Source organism: Callithrix jacchus, chromosome 4 (genome assembly GCF_049354715.1).
Source record: "Callithrix jacchus isolate 240 chromosome 4, calJac240_pri, whole genome shotgun sequence".
In the NCBI taxonomy this organism is placed as follows: Eukaryota; Metazoa; Chordata; class Mammalia; order Primates; family Cebidae; genus Callithrix; species Callithrix jacchus.
In genome coordinates this window covers 27,386,191-27,400,569 of record NC_133505.1, presented here as the reverse complement: position 1 = coordinate 27,400,569, position 14,379 = coordinate 27,386,191, and the positions used below count along the sequence as shown (strand labels likewise).

General features: G+C 50.5%; 1 protein-coding gene across 1 annotated transcript; it reads left to right on the top strand.

Moving 5' to 3' along the window:
- Nucleotides 1-4,720: 4,720 nt before the first annotated feature.
- PSMG4 (proteasome assembly chaperone 4) lies at nt 4,721-13,733 on the top strand. Its single transcript, XM_078368437.1, is given in 5 exon segments — nt 4,721-4,967; nt 9,943-10,018; nt 10,458-10,555; nt 10,558-10,588; nt 13,538-13,733. Coding segments are annotated over 5 exon segments (501 nt in total). The 5' UTR covers nt 4,721-4,793; the 3' UTR covers nt 13,660-13,733.
- The last annotated feature ends 646 nt before the right edge of the window (nt 13,734-14,379 follow it).

The following is a 14,379-nucleotide window of genomic DNA, read 5'->3' as shown; positions in this document are numbered from 1 at the left end:
TAAACAACTTTTTCCACCAGTTCTAATCAGTAGTTCACATCTGTTCCCCTGGTCCCCTGCCCGGTCCTGACTCATCCCAGTCACCTGCTCTGGTCACCTGCTTTGACCCCTGCTTACCTGCTCTGACCTGCCCGTAACCATCCTTCCCACCAAACTACCCACCCTGCCACTCCAGCTCATACCCCTGCTCCCTTTAAAATAGCCAATCAGAATTAGACTAGACTGTGAGGTCTAACCCTAGCCAATGGGGGAACGACATAGGAGTAGGAGCAACCTCCATCAGGTATAAGTACCCCTTCCCCTCCTTGTCCAGGTGTGCACTCGCCATTGTTCCAAGAGCCACACCCTTCTATAGAAGTAAATTGCCTTGCTGAGGAAATTTCTATTCAAGTGCGACTTCTCTTGCAGCATCAAAAATTTTACTTATAACAAGTCCAACATCACCAACTTGCTGCCTCGTGGCTGGCCATTCTCTTTGAGGAGTGGGGCCATACTGAAGCCTTAGCTGAGCTCTCTGCTGGTGGTAGATAGGAAGTTTGGTGGCAGCAGGAGCAAAATCAACCCTCATGAGCAGAATTCCACGCTGTTGGGTCCATGCATAATCTCTGCCACCTTGGGCCCATCGTGCCCATCCTGGGATAGTGGAAGATGAGGCTGACTAACATCCACTGGCCCAGTCATTCTGTCTACGTAGTTGCTTAATCTCTCTTCCGTGGTGGATGTTGTTTGCTGAAAGATAACGTGACACAACGACGTTCACACTTCATGGACACTCCATCCACATGTGCCGTCCCAGACCTTCTTTTTTATCTTCCAGTTTTTCTCCCCAAAGGTCCCTGACCAGCCCAGCCAGGTCATTCCCCACTGCCCATAAGTCTATCTAGAATCCAACCTTGGGCCACTGCTCTGTCCACATGAAGTAGATACCCAGACCCACTGCCTGAGTGAGGCCCCGGTGCCACTGTCATCCATTTGTAGCTTAAACCCACACCCTGACCCATCCGAAAGCTAAGGCTCTTACCTCATTCTCAAGCGATTCCTATGAGATTCCCCTGTATGGCCAAAGGCATGCACTGAAGCAGGGGCATTGGTGAAACAGAGGTGGCAATGGCAAATGCACCAATGTGATATTCTGTGTAATGTCCAGACAGTCCCAATCTTTTCAGACAGAGGGCAGAGATTTGACAGAATCCTGAGCAAAACTGTAAATGAACACTGTCCATCTCACATGAGTGCAAACTGTTTCTCTTCCTCTTCGGATTGGGATAGAAAAGAATACATTTGCTGCCTCCTTGGTGATGTACCATGTACCTGAGGCCTTATCACACCACTCTAGCAAAGATCCCACACCTGCCATGGCAGTTACAATTGGGATTGCTTCTTGGTTGGGCTTATGGAAGTCAGTTGCCATCTTCCAGGACTTGGCTGCTGAACTAAATAGAGATACAAAGACTACCACCACTGCATCCTTTGTCTCCTGATGGGTAGCACTAATTTTCACCATCCTCCCCAGGATGCCATACTGTTTTTGACTTGCTTATGTGGCTGGGGAAAGGGCAATAATTTTAGAAGCTTCCATTTGGCTTTCTCCACTATGATAGCTCCTACCCTATCAGCCACAGACCCAATGTGGGTGCTGGGCCAATGTCTAGGTATGTATATCCGAATTATACATTTGAGGACCAGGGAAATGACCCCGATGGGTCCACAGACACAGTGGACCTTTGGCCAAGACTCCATTTATTTTTTGTTTCTGTATGCATGGTTCCCCAATCTAGAGAAGGACTGTGATGACACTTCAGGTCCCCAGATCTCAATTCCAGCTCTACCCCTTGAAATGTTTGCATTTTCCTCTTTCTCTACTGTGTGGCCAGCCTCTCACTCAGTTCATCACTTGGGGAATGGCTGTGGAATTGCTACTGTACGTAGTTGTGCAGGCAACCTGGTCACCTCTCCAATTCTTGGGTTCCAGGCTCAGAAACTGAGAAAGGCAGCATAATACTTTTTGGGAGTGACTGCATTCAGCCGCCTGACCATCCATCTTTGATTTCTTTTTATGGTGTAAGGTGGATATCGTCCTTGCAGTAGGCAGGCTTGACTTACTCTATGGGCATCCTGGAGCCAAAATGGCCCATCAGAGTTGTGAGTTGTCCTGCATTAGGCCAAAGTGGCCTGGCTTTCACACTGCCTCCATCAGTTATTAGATGTAGGCTGCCCTGGGGAGGGTGTGCCGGCTCTGAAGGAGGCCACAGCAGAAGGGAGGATTTCTAGCAGTTGAGAAAAGTCCTTTCTTGAAGTGGACCTAGGTGGCACATGCAGACTCTTTGGAGACGCCATCACAGATAATGAGGGAGGTTCCTGAGGACGTGAAAAAACAGGGTCAGAGCACAGGTGGATGGATTGAGCTTCAGTGCAAGGAGGGGCCTCTCTCACTGTCACAGAGCGAGCAGGAAATAAGATAGGGTCCAGTGAAGAGAAGGGTTTTAGGAGAGGGACAAGGAGTTGGGAAAATCTGGCCTGATTACCTCTGTTTTCTTTTCTTTCCCTCTCTCCCTCTCTTCCTTCCTTTTCTTTCTTTTGACTTTTCCTTTTGTTGGGAAAATCTGGCCTGATCACCTTTCTTCTTTCTTCCTCTCCTCTCTCTTTTCTTTGCCTTTCTTTTCTTTCCACAGACTTTTGCTCTTGTGGCCCAGGCTGGAGTGCACTGGCACAATCCAGCTCACTGCAACCTCTGCCTCTCAGGTTCAAGCAATTTTCTGCCTCGGCGTCCTGAGTAGCTGGGATTACAGGTGTGGACCACCATGCCTGGCTAATTTTTGTATTTTTAGTAGCAATAAGGCTTTACTGTGTTGGCCAGGTTGGTCTTGAACTCCTGACCTCAGGTGACCCTCCCCTCTTGGCTTCCCAAAGTGCTGGGATTACAAGCATGAGCCACCGTGCCCAGCCTATCAGAAGCAAGGGCGTCTGCTGAACCTGGACTTGGGTCAGCTCAGGGCTTGGGAGCATAGTCAAGGGGAGTGAGAGAGGACGCTGTCTAGGGACTGCAGGGCAGGGTTTCAGGGTGCTGATATTGGGCATGACTGGCTGTGACCCCCTGCCTGTGTGTTCCCCCCAGCAGTGACGGAGAGGAGCACTGACGTTTTGATACATGGATAACCAGTGAAACCATCCTTACAATCCAGATTTAGAAATGTGCCATGCCAGCCAGGCCTTGAACTCTCCACCGGTAGGTAACTTGGTTTCCTTAACCTTTGAGTCTTCCTAGCTGATGAAGGGGCATCTATTTTGGTTCCTCAGATCACAATGTAAAGGGATAAACAGCCGTGATATAGCCATACAATGGGGCACTGCTTAGCAAGCTGCTGACACACACACAGATGAACCCAAGATAATTATGATGAAGGAAGAAGTCAGACAAAAAACAGTACATACGGAGTGATTCCGCTAATATAAAACTCAGGAAAACGCAAACTCATCTGTGCGGCAGGAAACAGATCAGTGGTTGGGGCAGGAGTGATTACTGAGGAGCAAGAGGGGTACTGGATGCATTCACTCTGGACTGTGATGGCTTCACTGGTTATACATGTGTCAAGACTTCAATTTGTACACTTTAAATACATGCAGTTATTGTATGTTAATCACATTTTAATAAAGCTGTTTAAATATTGACCTGAAAGCAAACTGTATTATTGAATCATCGATAATTAGCAAATAGAACAAAACAATGGAAAATGCCCTCTTAAATTTCAATTTAGTCAACTTAGATCTATGAGAGATTTAAAAAACAGATCTTTCATGGGGTTCCAAGTTAAATCCTAAAGTCAGGTGTAACAGAATCTGACAAAGTGGGCTGTTTTCTTTTCCCACGTTCTCAACCCATTGAAGGCTTCCTTATTTCAACTCTGTAATGTCCCAAAGAGTTTAAGGGGTCTCTCCATGGGTATGACAATGGGATGATTCATGGTGCTTCTCATGAAACTCTATTGCGATCCTTTCTACTTCTCTGAAAAGCACCTGTTTTTATTTGCATTTTACAGACGAGGAAACTGAGTCTCAGGGAGATTAAGGGCGTAGTCTGAGGCCTGTGCTTGTACACGATTGCAGCTCGGGACTCGGCGTCCAAAAGGGTGCCTGCCCGTCCTCCTGCCAACTTAGTAGACACAATTTTCCTTTCTAAAGGCTTTCTCCCAATACCCTTGCCATTCTTAATTAGGGCTAGCTACAATGGAGGCCTCCCTGGAGTTAAAGGGCTGCTAGGAGGAGGAGGTGGGACGAGAGATGGCTGTTCTCAGAGTGCTTAAAGAACTAATTAAAAGTGAATGTCTGTAGGGCGCCGTGTCAAGGCCTGGGAGGGCGGTGCGGCTGGCTTCAGTCCTTGAATGCCCCACCTCAATAATAATATATTAATTAGGGCGGGGGCAGGGAACAAAGCGAGGGAGAGTTCTGTTGGGCGCCCGTGGGCTCCTAGAGGTCACCGTCGGACTCTGCGACTAAAATGGGTTTTCCCGGCGCGTCCAGAGAGGTAATGGAGTGCGGCTGAGGCCAGCAGGACAGCCCAGGACAGCAAGGTCAAGTCTCGGTCTACTCAGCTCAGGGCCGGCAGCCGCCCCGCCCCGACCACGCCCCCAACCCAAGCCCCTTCCGAGCTCGCCCCGCCCTGATCACGCCCCTCACCCCGCCCCTCCGGGACCGAAAGCGAAAGCGCGCCCGGCCTCTCGGCGCTCGCTCGATCGGGTCTGGCCGGGCTGGCGGCTGTGACGACCCGGTGCTGTGGGTCCGGAGCTGAGAACGGCATGGAGGGTCCGGTGGCCGCCGCGGGCTGGGACGTCTCCCTTCACAACTTCAGTGCGAGGCTGTGGGAGCAGCTGGTCCACTTCCACGTCATGCGGCTGACGGACTCGCTGTTTCTGTGGGTGGGGGCCACTCCGCACCTGCGCAACCTCGCCGTGGCCATGTGCAGCCGTTACGTGAGTGCCTGGCGGCAGAGGGTGCGGGCTGCGGGGCGGGGGCGTGGGGGCGCGGGGACTGCGCGAGCCCCAGGCCTCTCCTGGCTCCACTGGTCGCCCGACTCCCCCGAAGCTCTCCTGCGGTATGTCTTAGGGAACCCGCGGGCGCCCGGGCCTGCACCACCCCGGGAGCTGAGCGCGGGCCCCGAGCCCCTCTCCCTGTCCCGCCGCCCTGCGACTGCGTCCCGTGGTCTCTGTAGGTCAGAATGTCCTGGACCTCTCCTCGCCGCGCGCGCTCGGGGACTCGTCTACCTCGTAGCTCTCGTGTCATCTGGATTTTGACCACGCTGATAATTTTTAGGGGACTCCTGCTTCTCCACTTGATATCTCAGGCACCTTGCAACAGGCAAACACCAGGCTCTCGCCCCCACACCTTTCCCTCCCTCCGCGTGCGCGGTGCTGTAATGGCAGCTCCATCCTCCTCGTTGTCGTCTTTGATTCCTCTTTCTTCACACTTCTCTTTCTCAGCATTCCACGCGCTGATTCTCCAGGCACTGCCGCCAGTCAAAGCAGACAAAACCCAAGCCCCCCTCACCTTCACCTTGCCACGCTGGGCCGAGCCTGGGACATCACCATCTCCCCTCCTCTCCCGCCTTTACAGCGTTCCGCATCGCTGCCTAGTGTCTCCTGGTTTCTTGGGGCTGCTGTCGGGAAGTGTCACAGACCTAGCGACTTAAAACTGTAACAGAGGTTTATTCTCACAGTTCCGTAGGCCAGAAGTCTGAAATCACGGTGGCGGCTGAGTTAGTTCCTTCTGGAGGCCCCCGATGGAGAAACCATCCCAAGCCTCTGTCTGCTTCTTACGGTGCTGGCGATACTGCGTGGTCCTTGGCATGCCGATGCCTCACTCCAGTCTCTGCCTCTGCCATCACATGTCCATCTTCTCCCTGTGTGTGTCTCTCTGTATTTCCCTCTTCTTTTTAAAACATTAAACTTTTTTTTTTTTTTTTAATAAAGATGGGGTTTCACCATGATGGCCAGGTTGGTCTTGAACTCCTGACCTCAGGTGATCCACCCACCTCTGCCTCCCAAAGTGCTAGGATTACAGGCGTGAGCCACCGCGCCCGGCCTAAACATTTTTATTTATTTATTTTAGGCTAGTCAAGTGGAGCAGTGGGAGTGGAAAAGGAACAGGAAATCTGACCGGTTGTGATTGGTTAGTTGTAAACACCACTCCACTCAGACCAGCCTCTTCTCTTCGTTTTTTTTTTTTTGAGACAAGGTCTCTCTGTCACCCAGGCTGGAGTACAGTGGCATTATTGTAGCTCACTGTCACCTCAAATTCCTGGGCTCAAGTGACCTTTCTTCCTCCACTTCCTGAGTAGCTATGACTACAGACATGTGCCACCATACCTGGCTAATTGTTTTTTTTTTTTTTTGGAGATGGGGGTTCTCACTGTTTTACCCAGGCTGTTCCTGAACGCCTGGCCTCAGTGATGATCCTCCTTCCTCAGTCTCCCAAAGTGAGTCTGACCCTTTTCTCATAAGGACATCAGTGATGTTGGATTAAGGGCCCACCCTACTCCAGTATAACCTTGTCTTAAATCAGATTTTTTTTTTTGAGATTAAGGATTGCTCTGTCACCCAGGCTGGAGTACAATGGTGCAATCTTGGCTCACTGCAACCTGTGCCTCCCAGGTTCAAGTAATTCTCCTGCCTCAGCCTCCCGAGTAGCTGGGATTACAGGCACGGGCCATCATGCTGGGCTAATTTTTGTATTTTTAGTAGAGCCGAGGTTTCACTCTTGGCTAGGCTGGTCTCGAACTGCTGAACTCGTGACCCACCTGCCTTGGCCTCCCAAAGTGCTGGGATTACAGGCGTGAGCTGCCACTCCCAGCCTGAATTACATCTTAATTACATCTGCAGAGACCCTATTTTCAAACAAGGTCGCGTTCATAGGTACCCAGAGGTTAGCACTTCAGCATATTTTTTTGTGGGGCACAGTTCAGGCCACAACACTGCCTTGAAACCAGGGCAACAGAATGATAGTTTTAAGACTGAAGTTGGATATTTTCATTTCTCTGCTCAAAACCTTTCAGGAGGTGAACTCAGAGCACCCAAAGACTCCAGTGACCTTCGGGCTCTGTTACCCCTTAGAGCTCCTCCCTGCCCTCACAATCAGTAGTGCTGCTCTTCCGGCCTTGTTAGCTCCCTCTCTCAGCTATTGAGTGTTCCATGGTGAGGTTTGTCTGGTTGTCCAGGGTGAGTGTGTGTATCCCTAGCTCCTGATACGCTGCTCTCTATGGCCTAGTGGAATGAATGAGTGAGGCCGCCTTAGTGAGGCTATTCTGAGGAAGTGAGCCTTCCTGCCTTAGTCAGGCAGTGAAGACTGAAGATGCTGGGGGCAGGAAGTCATGGGCAAGCCCTTTAGTTGTGCCTGACAATACCTGGAAAGGCCTCAGGAAGGAGATGGCATTTGAATTCTTTTCTTGCTTTTCTTTTCCTGGGTGTTTCCTTATTTTAAATAAAGCTGTTGTTTTAAGCCATGTAGCCTGTGACACTTCCTGGGTGTTTCCTATTTTTTTTTTTTTTTTTTAATTTTCTGGAGGGTCCTGGTGGTGGGCCTTTGAGCAGGCAGCAGTGGAGGAGGCCTGTGGGGACCATGGGTGATGGGTGGGGTCGTGTGCTCTGTGCTACCTCTCATTCTTTTCTTAATCCCAAGACTTTAGTAATAGTGGGCAAGGCTTTGGGCACTGGTCAGACCTGGTGTCGCTTCCTTGTCTCCCTTTGTGCAGTGTTGGTTTGGGCTAGCAAGTTTGGAAGAAGTAGGCTCCTCTTGTGGGCGGCTTTGGTCACCCCACCACATGGTGGTCACAGCTCCCAGTGGGGTGTATTTTCCTCATCTGGAAAGAGACCCTCCAGCAAGTCCAGGCAGGAAAAGGAACAGAGGACTGATTCAGTTATCTGACCTGTCAGAAGTCCAGCCCCACTCTTCACTGGCCACAGTGTGCCTGGAAGTTCTCCCCAGGGGCAGAGGGCTGAGCCAGCTGGGGAAAAGAGGTGCAGGCCTTAGCCTGAGGCGGGAAGCACAAGCTTCCTGTGGCCCGTGGGCTGGCCCTTCATCTACCGTCCATGCAGGTAGAGTCTATGGGAGCTTTTGCACTTTGGTGGCAGGGCTGAGAAGTTCTAGTAGACTTTGTAGCCCATAAAGCCTAAACTCCTTACTCTTTGGCCCCTCTCAGGAATTTTACCAGCCTACGTGTGGAGAATGGCTCCAGATGATGTGTGAGGTCTCCTTCCTTCCGCTTCCCCAAACTCCTATGTGTAAGACTGTAGGCAACAGAAACAATGCAACCTGGAGCTGGCTGACCTTGGATTGAGCAGGGATTTTTGGCGCCCAGAGAGGCTGTAGGACTGGTGACACTGAGTCCTACCAGCCTGGGGGAAGCTGGCCTGGGACCTGGGCCCCTGCCTGTTCCAGGATTCTTGGACCCTCAGCCGGTTTCTAGGAGTGGAAGGCGGTGCTTCAGCTGCAGCAACGCCTCTGGGTATGCATCTGCTGTGAGACCGCAGTCCTGGTGCGATTTTTGAAATAATAAACTGTGAAGAAGGGTAACACGAAGGGGCTTTACTTTTTACTTTTGGTGGAAAAGACCACCCTGGGTAAGGTAGATTTTCTTTTTTTCTAGGAGGTTTAACTATAAATACTATTACCGTGCAGTTAAATGTTGAACTTGAGGAATCTGTGTACGGCAGGCTCATTAAGATCATATTTTTTTGTATCATTTTCAGTGAAAAAGCATACAGTAAATGCTTTCATCCTTCTGTGCGTTTTGATCTGTCTTTTGTAAAGTCGCTTTGAGCCTTTAGGAGATGAGCAGCGCCTTTGGTCTGTGCCATGCTGTACTGTCGGACGCGCAGTAGCTTTGTTCCGTTCACTTGTCCCCACCAGGACAGTTGGGGTGGCAGGGGGACCAAACCCCAAAGTCTCTGTACCTCTAGAAATCTTGCCACTTTCTAAGATTTTCAGACCTCTGTATCCAGGCTGCTTATCCTAGAAATCTGCTATATTGATAAGAGCAATTTTGGCCATATTACCAATAAGTTTTTTTTTTCTTTTAAGCTAGACCTTCTTTACTTTTTTTTTTCTTTTAATAAAAATGTAGAAACAGCGTCTCACTTTGTTGCCCAGGCTGGTCTCAAACTCCTGGTCTCAAGCATTCCTGCCTCCACAGGCTCCCAAAGTGCTGGGAGCACTTATGGAACTAGCTAGACATTTTTAATGGTGAGAGATTGCTCCCAAAGTAGTTGGGAGCAGGTTACCCCCGCATCTCCGAAGGCCCATTTGTTGATGTGAGCATCACTGGTGCTGCTTGTTTCACCTTATTGCTTCTTGTCTGAAATGCGGTTGGCCAAGCATGTTCGGAGTTGTTGTATTCCCTATTTGGATGCTGGTGGCTGGTGCCCTTTCTCAAAGTCATAGGACACTTGCTGACCCCGAGGAGCCCGCAGGGGCTGGAGTGGCATGCTCCCTCATAGGCTGAGATGGGGAGATTAGGCGTTCTGCCTCTGTGCTAGCTGCTGTGGGGTGCCAGGTACCAGGGCACAGGTGCCCAGACTGGAAGTCACCTCCTTCTTGCTGTGGCCTGAATGATCTTGTTTGCTTCCCTTTTGATTGTAACGTTGACCTTCATTCAGCATGCTTTGGAGTTTCAGACCCTAAAATGAGCCCTTCATGTGAAATTGGTCCTGAAACTTATTAACAGCACTGTGGTTCCATCTTCATCTGTCCCAACTATATCAACCTTGTATGTGACATGGGGTCTACCTACTTGGGTGTTGACGGATGCCACCCCCTCTTTCCCTCGGTTACCTGTGTCTGCCCTCTCAGAATCTGCCACTGCTGCCCTTGTGAAGAATCAGAAGCCCCGACGCCAGAAGTGTGGCTGGCCTGCGGGGGCTGGAGAAGCTGCAGTGCCCTTTGCTTTTCTTTTAGGACTCCATCCCCGTGTCTACCTCTCTCCTTGGAGACACTTCCGACGCGACCTCCACTGGCCTTGCCCAGCGCCTAGGTACGTACCCACGGCTGGTGCTGCAAGCCAGCCAGGTGGGAGCCCCACTCTAAAGGAACCATGAGGCAAGTCCCTTTGGAAGTAAAGAATCTTCATGTTGAGAACAATCACCTCATTGGTGCTGGGAAGCTCAGACCTTTGCATGTTGTGCCTTCTTTAAGGGACACATCCGTGCCCACCTGTCACTGCCACTGTCCCAGGTCTGGCCTGTTCCCAGAGGATGCCTACTTCGTCCTCGGCTTGAGTCCACGAGCCGATTTCCCTTTCATAAGTGCCTTACCTCCTCCTGGGAGAAGAGAGTGAGCAGTGCCCACAGCCCTTGTGTGCAGTGGCTCAAGGTGTAGCCTCCAGCGTCTTAGGAGGAGTCATTGCAGCTGGTGGAGCAGGTGTCACCTGTGCAGGAAGGACTGTCCTTCACTCACAGTGTGATGCGCCTCAGGGCTGGGAGGGGAGACTGGCCTGGCCTGTGAGTGTGGCATAGAGCAGGGATTAAGGAAAGGCAATGAGGCTGAAGGCTCCGCCCCTCCCACACCCCAGCACATACTTCCTGTACATACCCAGGTGGGCCAGGTAAGGATGCTGTGTGTTCTGTGATGCCCAGCCCCAGTACCTGTGGCCGGTGTGCACAGGATATCTGTCTCCTGCCCAGACTTGGCCATCTCTAGCTCGCCCAGATGCTTCTGCTGTGGAGTCAGTGACGGAGTCCCTCTGTGTCTTGGGCAGAGAAGGACCTGATCCCTGACAAGCCAGAACCTCTGTGTCAGTCACACTGAGGTGAATACACATGAACAGCATGGCATGTGGCCCCGGGGAGCGCTGGCCAGCGAGGGAAGGCAGGGCAGGGTAGAGCGTCCCCAGCAGGCCCAGGGCAGTGTGTGGAGAGGACAGAGATCAGGGAGGACACAGGTCAGCATTTCAGGAACTCGAAGTATTCTTTTTCACTCCCCTGGAGGTAAAGACTTGACTTGTAAGTTACTTTGGTAATTTTTAACCAGGAAGTAATTTAAAATTTACAGAAAAGTTACACAGAAGATAGAATTCCTGCTTAGCTTTCGCCCCGATTTCCCGATTGCCGTCCTTCCCGCTTTGTGTTTACATCTTTTTTTTTTGAGCCACATGAAAGTAAAAGCCCTCTTTTGTGTCCGTGTGTTACTTTGTGTTTGTGAATATGTAAGGGGTAGCACGCTTAGATGGAACAGGTTACTGTGTGGCCCTGGCTGGTGGGAGAAGGCTCAGGAAGGTGTTCATATTTATACAGACAAAAAGCTGGGTGGGGTTGCAGAGACACTCCAGTAGAGAAGGTGCTGTGAGCTTGTCTGGCAGGCTGTAAATAACTTTTATATCAATAAGGTAAATTAGGCTCCAGAATGTCTGTGAGATGGAGGCCTCGTATCTGTATGCAAAAAAGGGGTTCTCAGTATCTCGACAAGTCGAGTGTGCTGTGGCTTCCAGCATCTCTGAAGGGACTGGTGCTGCAGAGCTCAGACCAAGAAGGGGTTGTCCAGCAAAGTCCTGTACTATGCCAGTTGTCTCGAGCCTGGGCCTTGGCCCTAAAGTTGAAAACGCCCTGTAATGAAAAGGGAGTGATGTCCCTAGTCAGTATCTTACTTGGGAGATGAAAGCAAGTAGGGAAAGGGAAGGCCTGGGGGGTTCTGAGTAGCTCTGGAAGCATCGCAGGAGTTGATGTGGCCAAGGGGAACCCCCCCTCCTATGGCTCTGGAGGGCAGAGCTTGGGTCTGAGGGGGATGATGCCTCCACACACAGCTTTGTTTCCTGTCTCTGCAGTTAGAGCAATTGGAATCCCAGGGGGCCCCCTTGGGGTAGAGGGGATCTTCCTGCCCCTGGGAGAGGGCAGGGCGTGACTTACAGACTCCTCCTGGCCAGGCTTGGCGAGACCCAGCTTCCTACCACATTGCCTGCCTTCAGATCACCCTCTGCACGAGTGGCCCCAGCCTGCCTAATGGAGCTAGGAAAGGGTGAGGCTGGTCCCTGCAGGGCTGAGCAGATAACTGGGCACAGCTGTCTGCCTGTGTGGCACACTGCACCCAGCACGGTGGTCTGAGGCTCTGTGCTAAGTACTGTAAGCTGTTCTTTAAACACCAGCTCTTGGAATAACCGAACAGCCACCTTTCACCACACACATTCCTTTTTTTTTGAGAAAAACCGCTTTACCTCGATGTAAACACATGCCATACAGTTCAGCACTGTCCTGTGGCAGAGGGTGAGCTCTCCACCTTCTCATTTTCTCATAGGTGCATTGGCTGCCATGTAGGGACAGTCAGTTAAGCAATCCCCAAGACCCCTTCAGCCGTAAAAATCACAAAGCCTTGTACAGCAGAAAAACAGGCCTTTGGGGTCCTGGGCTCTCTCCTTCCTCAATTTACAAACAAAGCTGGAAGAGGTGTCTAGGCCATGGTGGGGCCTGTGCCCACGCCTGCACCCCCAAGCGACACTGCCTCTCAGGGTTCTTCGTGGGACTGTAGCTCAGACAGCAGCAATTGAAAGGATAGAACTGCTGCCTGTATGAGATCCTGTGACGTGTGTTCTAAATCAGCCTTTAGTAATGGTGCAGGTGGCCTCGTGCCCCTCAGCCTCACCGCACCACCTTTCTGCCTTTTGGTGATGAGGCTAAGTACATGGTTACCATATGCAGAGGTGGGGACAGGTCAGTGCCTCTCCAGAGGTGAGTAGATCCTGCACTGGCCCTAGGTGTGGGTGTGGGGGAGGCTGAGGGAGGAGGCCCTGCACTGGGACAGGCAGCATTGAACTGCCTTAGCCTTCCTGCCCACATGTTTTCAGGGTATCAGCTTTTAGATTTCTGGGCATGTGACTCTGCTTGATTTTTACATTTGGCCCAATGTGCACCTCAGCTATTTTTTATTGATTCTGTGGAAAGGGGCTAAAACTTACATTCACTAGAAAATTACATGTGTGTCCACATGTCTATATATACACACATGAATGTGTGTGTATGTATACACATACATGCAAATGCATGGAAATGCAGGATTACCATTGGGAGAGAAGTGGAACTGGTTAGGGGTGGGGTGGTGCTGAAGGAGAGCTTTAATATTTTATTTAAAATACTTTATATTTTGTGTTTTTAAAAAATTAAGAAAAAATGAGAACACCAAAAACCCATCTGTGTAGAGCAGAGGTTCTTAAGCAGTGCAGGGCACCTGCAGGGCCTGTCCCTGCAGACAGCTGGCCCCAAATCCTGGCTTTCTGGTTCAGGAGGGCTGGGTGGGGCCCAGGAGCTGCCTCTCAAACAAGTCCCAGGGAGGCTGCTGAGGTGGGGCATGCCCTTCAGATCCCCGGGTCAGGTGCAGAGACTGGGAGAGTCCTGAGTGACTCCTCTGCATTTGCAGCACCTGCCTGAAGAGAGGCGTGGAGATTAGAGCTTGCTTCTCTCCCTCCAACCCCTCCTCTTTCCCAGCATTTCCCAGCTGCATGTGGGTGTGAGGAACACGGCCTGCAGCGTTTCAGGCATGGCTATACCAATGTGTTTTCTCTTTTTAGCCAGGAAGACCAACAAACAGGTGTTTGTCAGCTATAACCTTCAAAACACAGACAGTAACTTCGCATTACTTGTAGAAAACAGGATCAAGGAAGAGATGGAGGCTTTCCCCGAAAAGTTCTAGCTGAGTGGCAGCAGTGAGAATTTGTAACTTATGTACAATGTACATGTAAATAAATGGATCGAATTTTGATTTATCATCAGGCTGCTTTCCCATTTTGTTTTTAAGGGGTTAATCTTTTGAGCTTCCTTCTCAGCAGTGTGTGGGCCAAAAGGCTTATACTGAGCCACCTGGGGAAGGCGAGGCAGAGTGGGAGGTACACACGTCCTCATTTGGCTCTGAGTGCTAGAGGGATGAAATAGGATTTTTGTTGGGATTGAAGGCTGTAATCTAATCTAAAAGAGTTTCAATTAGACAGGACTGTTATGTACATCTAGAATTAAAGTGCTTTATAAATATGCTTTAGGTTTGTGTGTGCATTCTTCAGAATTCCGCCTTGTGAATTGATGCATTGATCTCTTCACTGCGGTGACCCCTCCCCAGGGCACTTCTCTTCTTGCTGTGTTTTCCCTAAACCCTTCCTCTGGGGACTCCTTTTTTGCTGTGTTCTCTCTTGGGCCTACATTTGAGCACCTCCCTATGTTGCCCCATTACTACATTTGTGGTCTGGTGAAGTCTGACTTCTCTAGGCTCTGTCTTCTCATCTATGAAGTGGGAGTAATCCCCACATTGATCAGTTCTTGTTAAGATTAAGTAGGTAGGTAGAAATGCTTTGCAAACTATGGCAGTTAAATGTCAGTTATGCTTTTATCCCTTTTTATGGATTCAGAGGCTTCAGGTCCT